This window comes from Brachyistius frenatus, unplaced genomic scaffold, assembly GCF_029030835.1.
Source record: "Brachyistius frenatus isolate BFR_SWC_R1_liver_20210118 unplaced genomic scaffold, ASM2903083v1 Contig_5, whole genome shotgun sequence".
Classification (NCBI taxonomy): domain Eukaryota; kingdom Metazoa; phylum Chordata; class Actinopteri; family Embiotocidae; genus Brachyistius; species Brachyistius frenatus.
The window spans coordinates 5,932,131-5,947,084 of NW_027210604.1; the positions used below are offsets into that span (position 1 = coordinate 5,932,131).

A 14,954-nucleotide genomic window follows, 5' to 3' on the forward strand; every position below is an offset into this window, starting at 1 on the left:
GTGTATATTACTTCTGTCTGCGCATCACTGGTTTGCTAAAAATACACATCGGCTAAATGGGAAATAAACAGAAGCAGGTTAGACTTTCATCTCCTGTTTAGCTTCTATCCAAAACCACGTTACATGTGGATCCTCAGTAAATGATTTTTTTTTTCATCATGATGTTAGAATCTATCGACTACATCTCTGTTGTCAGCATAATGTAAAATGATAAGAGTGGTATTGCTACTGGTCTGCTTCGCGTTTCATGTTTTGATTGACAGCTGGCAACTTCACCTTTCAGGGTGTCCTGCTCAGCCCTCATGATGTCAATCAGGGAGCTCTCCAGAGTATTCATGTTGAAGCTGTCAAATGACCTGGTGCGTTCCTACAGAAACAAAGAGAAACAGAAAAGAAACAGCGTTTATTTTTTCTTCACCTGCTTCAAAGCCATGCAGTTCACACAACTTCTTTTAAATAATAGTGACAACCAGTAGTTTTAACAGTCAAACTGGAGTTGAAGCAATTACACTGATCTTGTAATGTAACACTGGCTCAATTAACCCGAGCTGGCCAAAGAGCACACATACACAAAAACACAAGAACACGAGGTAGCCTTCATCTTAATTTACACAGGAAAGTATACTGCTTCACAGTTCTGAGGACTTCACACAGCATGAACGCGTGTGAACAAGGTAATAAAAGAATAATTAAAAAAAAAAAAAGAGAGCAGCCAGATGCTTTCCGGTTACTTGTTTTCACTTCATTCTCACTTTATCGTCAGCTTATTTCAGAGCAAAATGCAAAAAGACATGACAGATTTCTTCAGTTTTGGGAATACATTTTTCTTTCTAACTTTGTTTCATAAATGCAATGAAACTACTGCCAGGATTCAAACGTACGACGGCTTTCTTTTGTTAAGATTTGGGCACATTTGGCATTGGCCTATATAGTGGGAATGATGAGTACAATAAAAACTTCGGAATGAGCTCTAGTTTCATATAAACATCATAAATAATCAATTAAACGTCAGTCGATTAGAAAAGTTTTAGTCAACCAAGTTTTCATTAGTCGTTCAGTCACAGGAAGATACAAAAAAAATGCCTTTAACTCAGGAGCTGTGCCTTGTCAGAGACTTTATAAATAGCTTCCAGAAACATTTGTTACCATCCAAGCCGTCCCTTTAGGAAAGTGGCCTTGTGGGTAAACTGGCTGTGATGAGGGCCCTTGTTGTGCGAGGTGAGCGACTCTTATTCTCTGTTGCGAGTCTATGAGAAGTAACGTTAGCAGCACATGAGGAGCATGCCAACGGGGATGATTAAGTTACTCTAATGAGCCAAAAAGGGTCTGGATACAGTAAACTCAAGTTGTTGCCCAAGTTTTAGTTCAAGTTCCAGTTCACTGGAATCACTAAATTATTCTGCTAAGTAAGAACTGAGGTAAAAAAAAATTTTTTTAAAAACAACAACAACATGTATCTGTCAACAAGAGAAAAAGTTCCCCTGTTGACAAATGTTTTTTTCTTTTGTTGAATAAATCTAGTTTTCGCCTTCAGCGTTCGACTTTTCTTGTCCTGTGAGACACCCTCATAACTGCCTGTGTTAATAATCTAACCGCACAATGTTTTTGTGTGGTTTAACTGCTGTGCTACCTGCAAAGTTAACTAAATAACGAAGCAGTAAACACACTCATTCAGTGAGGCAGTTTAGTGAAAGTCAACAGTGAAAGGAACAGAAGCATCAGGCAGGAGCCAAGAGGATTCCTGGGCGACAGCTTTGTTACCTAAAACAAGGGCATCCTTGGCATACCAGCCACACTGGATATATTTGTATACACACTCAAGCACTTGGAAAAACACACGCCCATACAATGTGTTTACACAAAATATGCTCACACACTGAAAACATGTACCCAATCACACACACACACACACACACACACACACACACACACACACACACACACACACACACACACACACACACACACACACACACACACACACACACACACACACACACACACACACACACACACACACACACACACCAAGTGCCATGCTGATAAGGGTTCTGTCTTGACTCCACCTCAGCCAGACAAAATATGCAGCTTATGACAACAACTTGTCCACAAACTGATAAACTATTTTGTTTTCCCTGTATCCAAAATAACCAATGCAGCTGAGGACCACAACATGAAATTCCTATCTTTATTGTTCTCATCTTTAATTGGTTCTAAATGTCTTAAATGCCGTCACAACCTCACGCGCTTGAGTGTCTCATTCCTTCCTCCCTCCTCTTCCCCATTTTTCCAGTCACCCTTCAATGAATGGCATCTTAAAAAGCAGAAATACCTTTAAAAAGGTTTCATTTCTCATCCGTGTGTCAGAGATCTCACACAACCAGCCAATAACGCTTCTGGCAGTTGTTGTTCAGTAAGCTGTGCCTTATGACTAAAATGTTTAGTCACGCCTATTATGTCGCTAAACTGTCTGGTCACGACCGAAATAAACTTTTTTTTTCCTAAAATAGGCATCACATCAACAACTTGATTATTTTAAAGGGCCACTATGAAACAAATATTAGATTTAAAAAATATTGATAGATTGAACCTGACAAGACGCTTGACAGACCGGACTGACAATGCTGTTTAAAGAACAAAAGAACCACGCTTTCTCCAAACGTAGTGTGGTGTATAGTTGAGGAGAAATGTGGACGGCCGTCATGTTATCCAAGTTCAAAGATTCGCAGCAAAGATCGGGGTCAGCAAAGTAAGCAGTGCATTTATCCAATCAGGTGTAACGAAGGTCTGATTTAAAAAGACAACTGTCATGTGTCTATTGTTTTAGAATACTTAAAGTGACAAATAAAAAGGTGGAATAAATAAATGGCACTTCCAAGAAGACTAAACATTATTTACATTATTTTTTATTTATTTTTTTAAGTTATTTGTGAGAAGTCATAAGAAAATCTAAAATCAAAAAAACAAAGAAAAACAGTATCAAATGGTCAGCTTTATGTCAAATCCCCCCCACCCCGCCTCCTGAAAAGCCTAAAAAAAAAACACATTCTGATAAGAACACGAGCACAATCTGATCAGCTCTGCCCTCAGACTGACTGATAATGGAGAGGGGCTTTGCACATCAACAATTACCCAACACGTCAGTCAACCTGTAAATAACCTGTCAGTCGCTTTTCATTCACTACGTTGTCTTTCCAACAAATGCATGTATGCCTTAACTCTCTAGTTTTTAATCCAGCAACCAACTGTGGGCAACGTCAGTAAAAGAACGCCCTGAAAGCTCCCTGGGAAGAAAAGCTCATACCACGTTACCATGAACTCAACAGGGGTCAAATGCTACAGGGTTCAGAAAAACAGGGCTACGTCGGTGAACCATATGACCAAGGCTGCGGCAGGCAGGCAACTCGCTTGTTTTTTTTTAATCTACCATCTGGTATCTACAGTGGCTCCCAAAATTCTAGAGCACTTTTACAATCTGATCAGCCAAAGAGCGTGGATGGGTATCTGGCACGCTGCAAAAACAGCCAAATATCCCAGCTGTAGCCAACATTTTTACAGCATTTGCTCTGGTGTAGATTTCCCACACTGACTGAGAAGAACCTACTAAAAACAAAAATGACATGGTAGGGGAACACACCCAGTGCACACGCTCTTCCTCAAAACAAATATCAACACAGGGATATACGCCAGACTGTATCTACTATTTTCTCATATCCGCCTCTGTATCATATGTGGACTTAGGGCTATTGCTTAAGGTCAAATAAAGCAAACATTCAAAAACAAGTGAAGCAGAAACAAGTGAGGGACTGGTAACTCCTAGACATACACATCACTAGTGAGTATATCCTAGTAGAAGAATAAACCATATAACAGATCATGTATATCTGGACTTTATGGTACCTGTTTGGATACCATCTCTGAGTGGAGCAGTAGCGCAGGGTAATTCGATTACATTGCTTCTTGATAATGAGAATTCATTTTGTGGCTGAGCCGGACTCCTAGTTGGTGCGCTGCAGTTGCTAAGCATTAGCCTGGAGAGGTGCAGACCGTGATTAATCATTAGATTTGTCCATCCTTCTCTCTCAACAACTGGCCAGCTGACCGGCAATGTGCTTATCCCGAACAGATTGTGAGGCGTGCACAGGCGCACGCACACACACACACACACACACACACACACACACACACACACACACACACACACACACACACACACACACACACACACACACACAATAGCTACAAGCAAGACACACACAATTTATAGAGTACTCCATGTCATGTGTATCTATGAAAGCTTTCCCACAATTACCCAAGGCCATAGGTATAAATATAAAAACACATGGCAGGATATACTGTGTTATTTGCAGGCAACAGTGAAAAGTAGCCCGGGGTTTCTGGGTACAGAGAAAGAGTATAACAGTGAAGCAGTGTATTTAGAGTTAACTGCATCTAAAATGTGAGACGCACCTTTTTTTTTTTTTTTCTTTAACTGTGACTGACTTGGAAATCATCACGTAAAAAAGGTTGTGTGTCCTCAGAGAGGGAATAATTCAGAATTGGGGCTGTAAAAAGCCCAGAACTGAGAGCTGGTCTTAGCAGATTCAGTTACATGACATTACATTTCGCTGACGCTTTTATCCAAAGAGACTTACAACACACCGATGGTACACCATCGGGCGCAATTTAGGGTTCATTGTCTTGCTCAAGGACACTGCTTGAAAAAATGTTAATTGATATCAACATAGTTACTTTTTACCAAATGCCAAAAATTTGACCATTCAATTTGCAGATTTTCTTTGCCTTTATTTCAATCTGAACATCTCTAGGTTAAAAACCTAGAGCTATTCCAACGCATTGCCCTTAGGCTAAAGAGAATAAGGGTGCACATTTTCCATTATTTTCTGACGTTTCATAGACCAACAATTCATCTATTACTTGAGAGCATGATTGCTAGATTAATGGATGATGAAAATATCCATTAGTAGCAAGCCCTAAAGACTACTAACTGTTATTATGGATGGTATGGCTGACCTTGCTGGGCAATGCATAAAGTCTCACAAATGCAGTCACTTGACGCATGTGATTGTAAAAGTAGTCGCGGTACAGTAGCCAGGTCGTGCCAATGACTCACCAAGCAAAGTAGAGACCGTATTAAAATAGCTGCTTTTTCCTCCGATGTGTAGTTTTATGTGGAAAACAGTGCAAAGGTGAATTATTCACATATTCATCAGAGGCATCATTCACATCATATTTCTCTTTGACAATCGCTCGTTCTGCCAGGTGAGACCGTGTGGTGAATCAGCATGCTTCTGTTGCTTTGGTGCCATAGGAATTTAAGTCAAACTAATGCCCAATGTCTTTGAAAAGCTTGTGTAGCCCAGGCTAGACTTCGCCACCACAATGTCTGAGCTTGCTTATTTCACAAACCTTCAGTCATCGCCGCCACCACCACAACAGCAACAGATTAGGATATTGGGCACTTGTAAATTTCTACAAAAACATTCACAAAATTAGACCTTTTTAAAAGGTGCATTCTTTCTTTCTTTTTTTTTTTTTTTTCTTTTTTTTACTCTGAAGAGTAAAAATGTTTGTAATGACAAAAAAGATTAGGCGACTTGACCCATGGGTGAAACAGCCTCTCAACCGTTAACAGGATTTAATCTTAGGCAGCACAACACAGAGCAACCTCCAACTGAATTTTTGATGACATGTAGAGTAGCAAAGAATGATTAAATACAGCGAGCTGTGGGTGCCTAACTCCGACATTAATCATCCACGTCACCTGCCTGTTAATGAAAAATGCAGGCAGAGGAAGGCTAGAAGAGTGGAGAAAGTAATGGAGTGAAGGACATAAGGATACATGGGTGCAGTGGAATTTTTCAGGTTGTCAGTATTTAGAGGTTGTTTCTTGTGAGTCACCTCACATTCAATAGTGGGAAGGCTGAGCGTCGAATCACATCACATCTTTGAGACAAAAAAAAAGAGAGAGAGAGAGGAAGCCCAAAGTAAAGACGGGAAGGTGGGAATGGAAATAAAAGAAAGGGGATGATGGGTAGAGGGAAAGCGAGTAGTGAGGTAAGGCATCGTGAGAAGGGAAGAAAGGAGGGCAGGAAAGGGAAGCAGGTTGAGCTTTTGATGCTGGCGATTATCTTTCTTCCTGGTGAAGTGTTTCAAAGGCCTGCCGTGGCATTAAATACCCCCAACTGTCAAAAACAACCCATTACTCAGTGTTGGCTGAATGGCTCAATACTGCGCCTGTGTGTGCATTAGGGGTTTAACAGAGGCAGGACTTCCAGCACTACTTGCACTGCTTGGGGATTAGACTGAACTGACTCCTTTATTGTAAGCAATGAGCTAGGCTAAATACAATATGACACTTGCACATAAACTCTGCTTTGTCTTCTTCCTTTGTTAAGACACACGAGCTGGAGACATAGGCCAGGGACTAATTAGAGCTCGTGCACACGCTGGCATGTGCGCAGACACTCATAGACCCGAGTGCTCTTTATTCCAGTTTCAGAGCGTCTGTCAAGGGTACGAGAAGAGCACAATGAGGCCGAATGAGCAGCAGCAGAGCTATGTGCTTGCCCGTGCAGCTCAGGCCGCTCATTAGTCTTTAAAAAAAAAAAAAAACATTTAATTTAAAACCCTTGTCACAAGGGCCAAAGGTAATGGATGCAACCCTGGGCTTCAACAGTTTAAATCGCTGAGAGCGTGTGGCTGTAGACGCACGAGAATTTGCATGCCCACGTCACACATAAAGGAAGGACGGCTTAAGTTTTCAAAGTGATCCGGTTCTCATAATACATGTCTCATGCCAAACAGAGGCAAATGGACAGATGGATAGTTAAGTCAGCTGCTGTATAAACTTAGCCTGGTATTACCAGTCCCAAATTCACTGCTTGAACATCTATGTTCAACTCCACTGTGGATTGTTTACAGTTGTTGCATCCGGATGGGCGTCGACCTCGGGTTAACTCAAAACTACTAGGGAAGTCTTTAACCAATCGGTATTGACCACAACGTGACGAATGTTGTGCGCTGAAACTCACCCAGCTGTAAGCACCAGAGACCCTCCCACATTGTGAGCAGAGTGCAACTCCACGCAATGTCATGGCCATCGCAGACTAAATTTTAGGTATTGTTCTTGCTCCGGCTTCATTTAATCCATATGTCAGTCATTGTTTGAACTACAGATAGATAAAAAAAAAAAAAAAACTTAACTTCAATGTCATCCCACTTGGCCGCTAACTGGTTCGCCTTCCAGTGGCTGAGCGAACCTTCATACTAACAAGGTTTACTTAAAATAATCCTGAAGCTGAACTGAAACTGAAGCTGAAGTAGAACCTGGTGAAAAAAAAAAAAAAAAAAAAAGATCAAACATCAAATCTAGTTGTAGAGCACTTGGTGATGATATGGTTTTAGTGGTTGTTTCCTCTAAGCGACATGGACAAATTAAATGTCAAACATGTGTAGAAATGCTCAGTAGTGCAACTACAACACTGCTGCTCTTGGTCCCTGCTGCTGACCCAACGCTGCACTATGCATCAGGCCAAAGAACTACTGTGATGGATGTTTTTTTTGGTCAACGCAGTGAGCAAAGTCACATACTCCTTGAACATATACACGCAGAAGTGAAGAGGCATTTTAATCACGTACCTTCAACAGTACTGTATAAAGCTGCAAATTTTCAAAGCTACATAAACGGTGAGGAGGGAAAATGTAACCAACAGTTACCCAGGTGGCTTCCTGAGGCAATATCCTGTCCTGGCTGACTCTCCTTTGGGCCCTGCAGGTCTTTGCCTGGTCACTAGCCAAATTTACCAATCCAAATCAGCCCAGTACACCTGACACAACAGCAGGTCTCTGACCTTGAAATGTGTGGGTGAGGAATTAGGGAACAAAGAAAGAAAGAAAGAAAGAATACCAAGACAGAAGGTAAACAAGAAAGGCTTACCTGACATTTAAAAAGTACAAATGCCTGGTCAAAGGCTAGTTACCAGCTGACTGGTGTATTAGCAGTTAGCAGCAGTGTGCCTGGACAGGAGCCCATCCCGAATACTAAAGCTGCTCTAATACAGTAGTGGCCCTCCCTGCTGCAGCAACAGCAACAGTACTGGGATATCTTCTCCCTCTGTGTGCCATTGTGCTGTACACCACTCTGGGTAAAATATTAGCCAAATAGCATTCGTACTATAAAATTGCATCTTCACATTTATTGATTTAAAATAAATCATAAATAAATTGCATCTCATGGCCCAAGAAAATCACAAGATATCACCGAACCCCAAGAAAAAGTGCCAAGTGAGGGGATCTTTGTCTCAGCAGCTGGCTGTTGCAACGGCATTTTAGTGCAAATATTACAGAAGTGTTACGTCACTGGGGTCAGCTATCTGCTTTGCGACTGTAAATTTCTTTATTACAATAAGATCTAATCCAAAAAAAAAAGTACAATGAAGCAGACACTGTGATAAAAGTTATTTCATGAGTTGTGGTGGGGCAAAAGCCACTGATCCTTCATCTGTCGTGTCAGTGCTAAAATGGAAACTATGTGAGGCAGTTGGAGAAGGCCTACAGTGTGACACCAGTTCCTCATGGGGTCTGTTTAGTTCAGAGTTACAGTCTTTCATTTACCAAACCTGGGAGTGCCTTATGTGATCAGTCATCTGAGCAGAGCGTGATCTTAGCAAACAGTGACAACAGCCTTTTTGAGTACAGTTTAAAAAAAAAAAAAAAAAAAAGCTGTTTGTCTGGTGATTTTGGCTCTTTCTTCACTCTGCAACCAAACGGGAGTGAATGAAGAGGAAATGGCCGATGCCGACTGCCCTGACAGATGTTGCTATTTTAATGTCACATGGATATGCATGCACGGACGCTGAAAGTCAAACACAAAATTGACACAAATATATTCAAGAATGAACTATACACAGGAGGCATCCGACGAATAAACTTGATACTTGGTTGCCTGAGCAATAATTTAACAGTAGTTTCTACAGTGACAGCCTCAACACTGCAACGTGATCTATATGCTCTGTGCACATAATATATGTATGAGAATTTGATATACCTCCGATATTATTTCACAAACAGGAAGCACCAAATTTCCTAAGCATATGAACTGAATGCTTCCGAGCAATTGCATTATTCCGTGTGATGCGAGCGACATTAATCCAGACCTCAGTGGTAGACTATGTCACTATCGGCAAAACGGTGCAGATCCGCATTTGGCAGCACCCATTGAGGCAAAAACAATTCTGCTCGAGTTGAAAATGCACAACTTGAGCAAGCATTTGAAATTATGCCCAAGTGTACAACTCCCTTACTGCGCAGATACAGCAGCAGAGACGAGAGGTTCTGGAGGAAAATAAGTAAAAAAAAGAGGATTTCTTTGTGGGCTGTGAAATCCGTCTGCCAGAGAAGCCACATAGAGACACTTTTAAATCACTTTGAACGTTTTAATCATAAGTGGAATTATTTAAGCGTTCAGTGTCAATGTACATCTTCATATTTGTTTTCTAATCTAGACCTACAATGTCAGTTGCTTGTTATGGGTTATACTTACATAATCAGAGTCTCTCTCTCTCTCTCTCTCTCTCTCTCTCTCTCTCTCACACACACACACACACACACACACACACACACACACACACACACACACAGTAAGGCCATTCTACGCCCATCCTCCATCTGCCCTTGCACTATCAAGAGGGCGAGGGAACAATGCTACTTTAGTTGATCTGATTCAAACACAAGGAAGAGCAACATACTGCAGCTACAGTAACGCTAGCTTTAGCTTAATTCCAACATGGGGATGTAACCGAGGGGATTCTTCAAATGGATGCAGGATCACAATTCTGATTAAATTACAATGACTAGTTTATTCGAATTTTTTTTTATTTTTTTTTTTTTTATCACCTTTTAATGTCACCGCTACGACAAGTTGCTGAGTAGGTAGTGATTTTTTTTTTTTTTTTTTTACAAACTGTCTGTTTGTCAAAGTTGATTTTACAGCAATATACCTACAAAATATTAATAAGAAAGAGGTCCCAATAACTTGGAGCAGGTCAGGTACGAACGTCACCCCATGACTACTTAAATCAATTACCTGTAATCTATAGTAATTGTAAATAGCTGCTGACGGGTACTTGCTATTGCTTTGCTACTTTTCAGCAAAAAAAAAAAAAAAAAATACTCAAGACATGTCAATACATGTCAGTACAATGTCCTTACTGTTTAGCTTGTGGAGCTGTGAGTCATTATTTGCCAAAAGAGGGGAAAAAAAAAAATAACTGGAAAGGTCACAGCGAGCATCACGTTTTAAGTCATTTTGCTTGTTCAGAGGATTTTAGTTCATGGGTGAAAAGCATGCCAGGCAAAACTGACCTCCCAGGAAATGAAGGAGCCCCTCACTAGTGATCTTTCAGGCTAATTAGTAATGTTGTCGGGCTATTGACAGATGGCCTGAAACAACAAAAGGCAAGCAATCATTCAGGCAATTTAACATCACCTGCCTCCACCCATGATGACATTGGGAACCCCTGGCAACCAACCTACCTATGACTGATCCTAAATGAATCCGACGGGGTAAGAAGAAAATGGTAAGAAGGCGAAGGATCTGTACTGTTCTTAAAGACCTCTTTCATCAGGCTACCAGGCCTCGCTGGGCCTACAGCAACCTCCCTCTCTTCGACCCTTGCCTCCTTGTAACGACCAAACCAATCAATCACGAGCCAGATCAATAAAATGAATTTGTCTCAATGCTCCCTCCGCCCTTTTCCATCCGGGCTGGTTCCTACATGTGATAATACAATTATTTGAGCCATCTTTATTGTGTGCTGATCTGGCTATCAAAATTACACTACGCATAAGCTAATATTTTTTAGGACGGATTGTTAGGCTATGACAGCCATGACAGGTGATTAATAAAACTGTAATCCTGAGAAGTCATTAGGCTGTTTCACAAACTGAAATAGATTTATACCCTGTCAAATGGCAGGAGTAAAGAATAGAGCTTGGTCCTTCAATCTACAGTATTACGTCTGGATTTTGTTTGCTTGCTTGTTTCAGATGGGACTAAAAAAAAAAAAAAAAAAAAAAATCAAATCCTACGCTGCGTTTTGGTTCACCTATAGATTTGTCTTCACATCTTCGTCTGTCTCGGGTGTCCATTCCATTAGCGTTCGTTCTCCTTGCAACCTCTCTTGCTTTCCTCATTTCTAACCTCCCTCTCCTATTTCCATATCCTTCTCCCCATCTCCTACTCTCCATCCGTGATGCCTCCCACAATCTCCAACCCCCTACTCTCCCCCCCCCCCACCATCCCCCCACCATCCCCCCCAGCTCATATACGTGGCACACTCCACTGCAGTGACATAGCCACATTAGTCATCATAAAGGACACACAGCTGTGGAGTCCAATGGCAAATTTAACATAGTAGCAAATGCATCGTGTACATCCATACCCCCTCCCCCCCCATGTCTAAGAATAGCAGCTATACCACATACCGTAATAATATTAACAGCAAACATAAATGACACATTGCTGTTTAATAATTCAGGTGGCACGCATCTACTGATGAAAAAAAGTCACACCCAGGCACACACGGTGGACACCCATGCGTAGGAAAAACAGCACAGCGTGTTACAGTTAATGAACACGTGCCAGAATTACTGCTAAATCATTCAATGAAACTATCACAGTCAAACTGACCTGAAAGGGGAAGATGTTATCACTGCGGCCGACTCCGTCATCCATCCAGGACTTGGGGTTGAAGCCGGCAGGACTGTTTCGAGGGTACTTCTGGGAAGCCACATGGTTGTTAGGGAAGGTCTTCTTCAGTGGCGAGATAGAGTTGATGGGGGTCATCCCGCCATTCAGCCCGCGGCGATAATCTCTGCCCTGAGATCCTCCCCAGCCGCCGCCGCCACTACCGTAGCCTCCTCCGGGACTCCAGGAGGTGGAAGAGCCGGGGGAGGGAGAGGGGCTCTGGTAGCTGGCTGGACCCCAGGGGGACGGGGGCTTGTTCAGGCTGTTGGACAAATGCGGCAACTGGCTGAAAGCCGGATTCCTGTGCGGGAAGGGCGGCGGAGGATGTGGAGAGGCCGGGGAACGACGATGCTGCTGGTGTTGGCTGTGGGGGTGTTGGAAATGGGGATGCGGTGGGGGAGCAGGGTGGTGCTGGGACAAGGCCGCTGCCGGTCCGATCTGAGGGGAGAAGTTCCCACCAAACCCCGGACTGACATGGTGCGAGAAGTTCTGGAACAGCAGAGGCCCGTTGTTGGCAGAGGCTGGGTTGAAAAAGCTGACGTCCTCATTGATGATTGTTGATGGCGCAGGAGGGATGGCAGCCGACCAGTTGTTGAAGCCAGTAAGTGATGACGAGGTTGTACTGGACTGGACAGGGCCAGTTCCCCCGAGACCAGATGTCTCCTGGTAATCGAAGCCTGCAAGGACAGGTGACTCAAGACGGAGCTGCTTCTCCTTTCCGTTACTGCCCTCAGACGTGCCGTTCTCCGTCTTGGCCTCTTCCGACCGGGCTTTCTCCAGTTCTGAAATTATCCCGCCACCACTTCCGCCGTCCTGGTGGCTCCCGGGAGACAACTGCTGCTGCTGCTTTTCTTGCGTTTCTTGCATTTCCTGTTGCTGCTGCGCTTTGGGCTTCTCCGGCCCCCCCAGGATTTCGTCTTGCAAGCTGTTGTGGGTGGCAGAGGCAGGGAAGAGCCAGGGAGAGCCTCCCGTGGTGCCATTCCCCGCGGCTGTGGTGCTGTTTATGAAAGCAGCGGGGCTCTGCGACACATTTTGGTGGTGGTGCGGGGGCTGCAGATGCGGGTGGATTCGGACCGGGAATGCAGACTTGTTGCCAGTGTTGTTTTGAACTAGGACTCCAAACCCGTAATCCCCCATTTGTTTTCTCCCCCCACAAACAAATGCTATCCCGTGATCGTTTGGTCCTATTGAGAGAAGAGCACACAGGACGGCACGCACCCGAGTTAGCAGTCAGGCCCTCTCATTTCCCTGCAGATCAAAGGATTTAGAAACAACTAAGGTGATGGGCATCTAAATAGATTCCTACACTTTAAATTAAAAAAAATAAAATAAATAAATTTAAAAATCGTCATGAAAGAGCTCATTCTTACACTTGAACAATCCACCCTTCTTACTCTGCGCAGTATATAAAAAAATAAATAATAATAATAATTAAAAAAATAAAAAGCCAACCAGTTAACGTTACATCTTCAGCTAATTATAACCCCGTGACGTTGGCCAGCTTGTGGAGTCTACAGCTGAGCTGCTGGCAGCCGACAAGCAAGAGTCGAGAAACGCTGTCGAGATCACAGTCTTCATTTCTAGGAGACGTTTCAGCGACGCGGACCAACTGACGAGACATTTAAATACGCGCCGTGTCACCTCGACGGAGGACACGGTAACACAAAAAATAAAATAAAAAAATAAAAAAAATAAACCGAGGTACTGTTGAAATGAACTTACGTTTACACCGACGTAAAGCGTTCAGAAATAAAAAATAAATAAATAAATTAAAAAAAAAAAAAACCTCGACCTTGTTTGACAGCTGTCAAGCCCTCGACGGAGAGTCCCGACATTTAAATTAGATCAGATGTTTAAGTTTACTTTTTTTTTTTTTTTTAATAGAAATGCGACTCGATAATAGTGTCACGAATTATTATACATCCTCCCCACCCCCTTTTATTTTTTTTTTTTTAGTATTTCTCCCCGTACTTGAGGCGATCACCGACAAGCAGGCAGTTTATATAAACAGGTTAGCCGGCCAGCTAACTTTTCCATCCGTTGCTAACAGCTAGCTAGCGTTTTAAACCGTTAGCACCAATGCTAGCGAGCCGGACGAGCCTCGGATTACAGGCGAATAATAATAATAATAATAAAAAAAAAAATTAAAAAAAAAACACGTTCACCTTCTGATCACCACCTTCGACCTCGGCGATGTCTTTTGTCGAGATCCTTTCCTCTCCGGCTGGGAGCGACGGGGGTTGTCCTTGAGACAATGAAAGCGGCAGGCAAAAAGCTTTTTTTTTTTTTTTTTTTTTTTTTTTTCAGAGGCGATTTTAATAGCTCGACTCGTAACAGTGCAGTCGGTCAGCTTTTTTTTTTTTTTTTTTTTTTTTTTCCTCCTCTCTCTTCTCCTGACGTGTCCTGCCTGCTCAATGACACAGCTCCTCTATCTGCTGCCTCTGATACGGACTCATCAAAGAAGCTTTGTTAACGTGGCAACGTGTGAAATATAGTCGGCTTTTTTTTTTTTTTGTCGTTTTTGTCGTTTTTTTTTTTTTTTCTTTTCTCCCCGACAAGCCTTTTTTTTTTTTTTTTTTTTTTACTCGACCGGTTTCATTGTTCGCTGGATGTCAGGATCTTTTTCTCGCTAAACTGTCTTCTTTTTTGTTGTTGTTGTTTTTTTTTTTGTTTTGTTTTTTTTTTCCTGCAGAGCCAAGCCGATCCCCTGTGCGCTTTCTTGGCTGCCCCTCTCTCCGAGAACCGACCGTGGCCGAATGACAGCGAGAGATCAGCCGAGACACACTTCCGCTTCTAGCTCCGCCCCCCTTCCGCCCCCCCGGAGCCACACCTCGGCGCCTGATTGGCTGGGCGAACCGGCAACTTCGCCCAATTTCTTCGTCATTTAACGGCCGCGCACCAATAATACACCCCGGTACCAGCCATGGGTACACCCCACTGAGGGCAGAGAGATTAAAATAAAAAAAAATAAAAATAAATAAATAAATAAATAAAAACCCTCCTCCCTCCCAGCACGGCCCTGTCCTTTCACGATGCAGCCGGTATCAGGTCGTGAGAAAAATGAGGACCCCCCCCCTCTCCCTCCTCCTCCTCCTCCACCTCCCTCTTTCGGAAGAATGGCAAAGCCTCCGAAAAAGAGCATCCTTGGCCAAGCTTTTTGATCTCCTGCTCGTTTTGTTGTAAA

General features: G+C 42.8%; 1 protein-coding gene across 2 annotated transcripts in view; it reads right to left on the minus strand.

The window, feature by feature from the left end:
• The window catches only part of cpeb4b (cytoplasmic polyadenylation element binding protein 4b), a 30,892-nt gene extending 16,352 nt beyond the window's left edge, over positions 1–14,540 (minus strand). For both annotated transcript variants that reach the window (XM_069718356.1, XM_069718346.1), the window contains exons 1-3: positions 13,936–14,540; positions 11,714–12,954; positions 277–367 (exon numbers count right to left, since the gene is read on the minus strand). In XM_069718356.1, coding sequence (XP_069574457.1) covers positions 277–367; positions 11,714–12,907 — 1,285 coding nt within the window. In that variant the 5' untranslated portion in view covers positions 12,908–12,954; positions 13,936–14,540. The remainder of the gene's footprint in view (positions 1–276; positions 368–11,713; positions 12,955–13,935) is intronic.
• Positions 14,541–14,954: the final 414 nt, after the last annotated feature.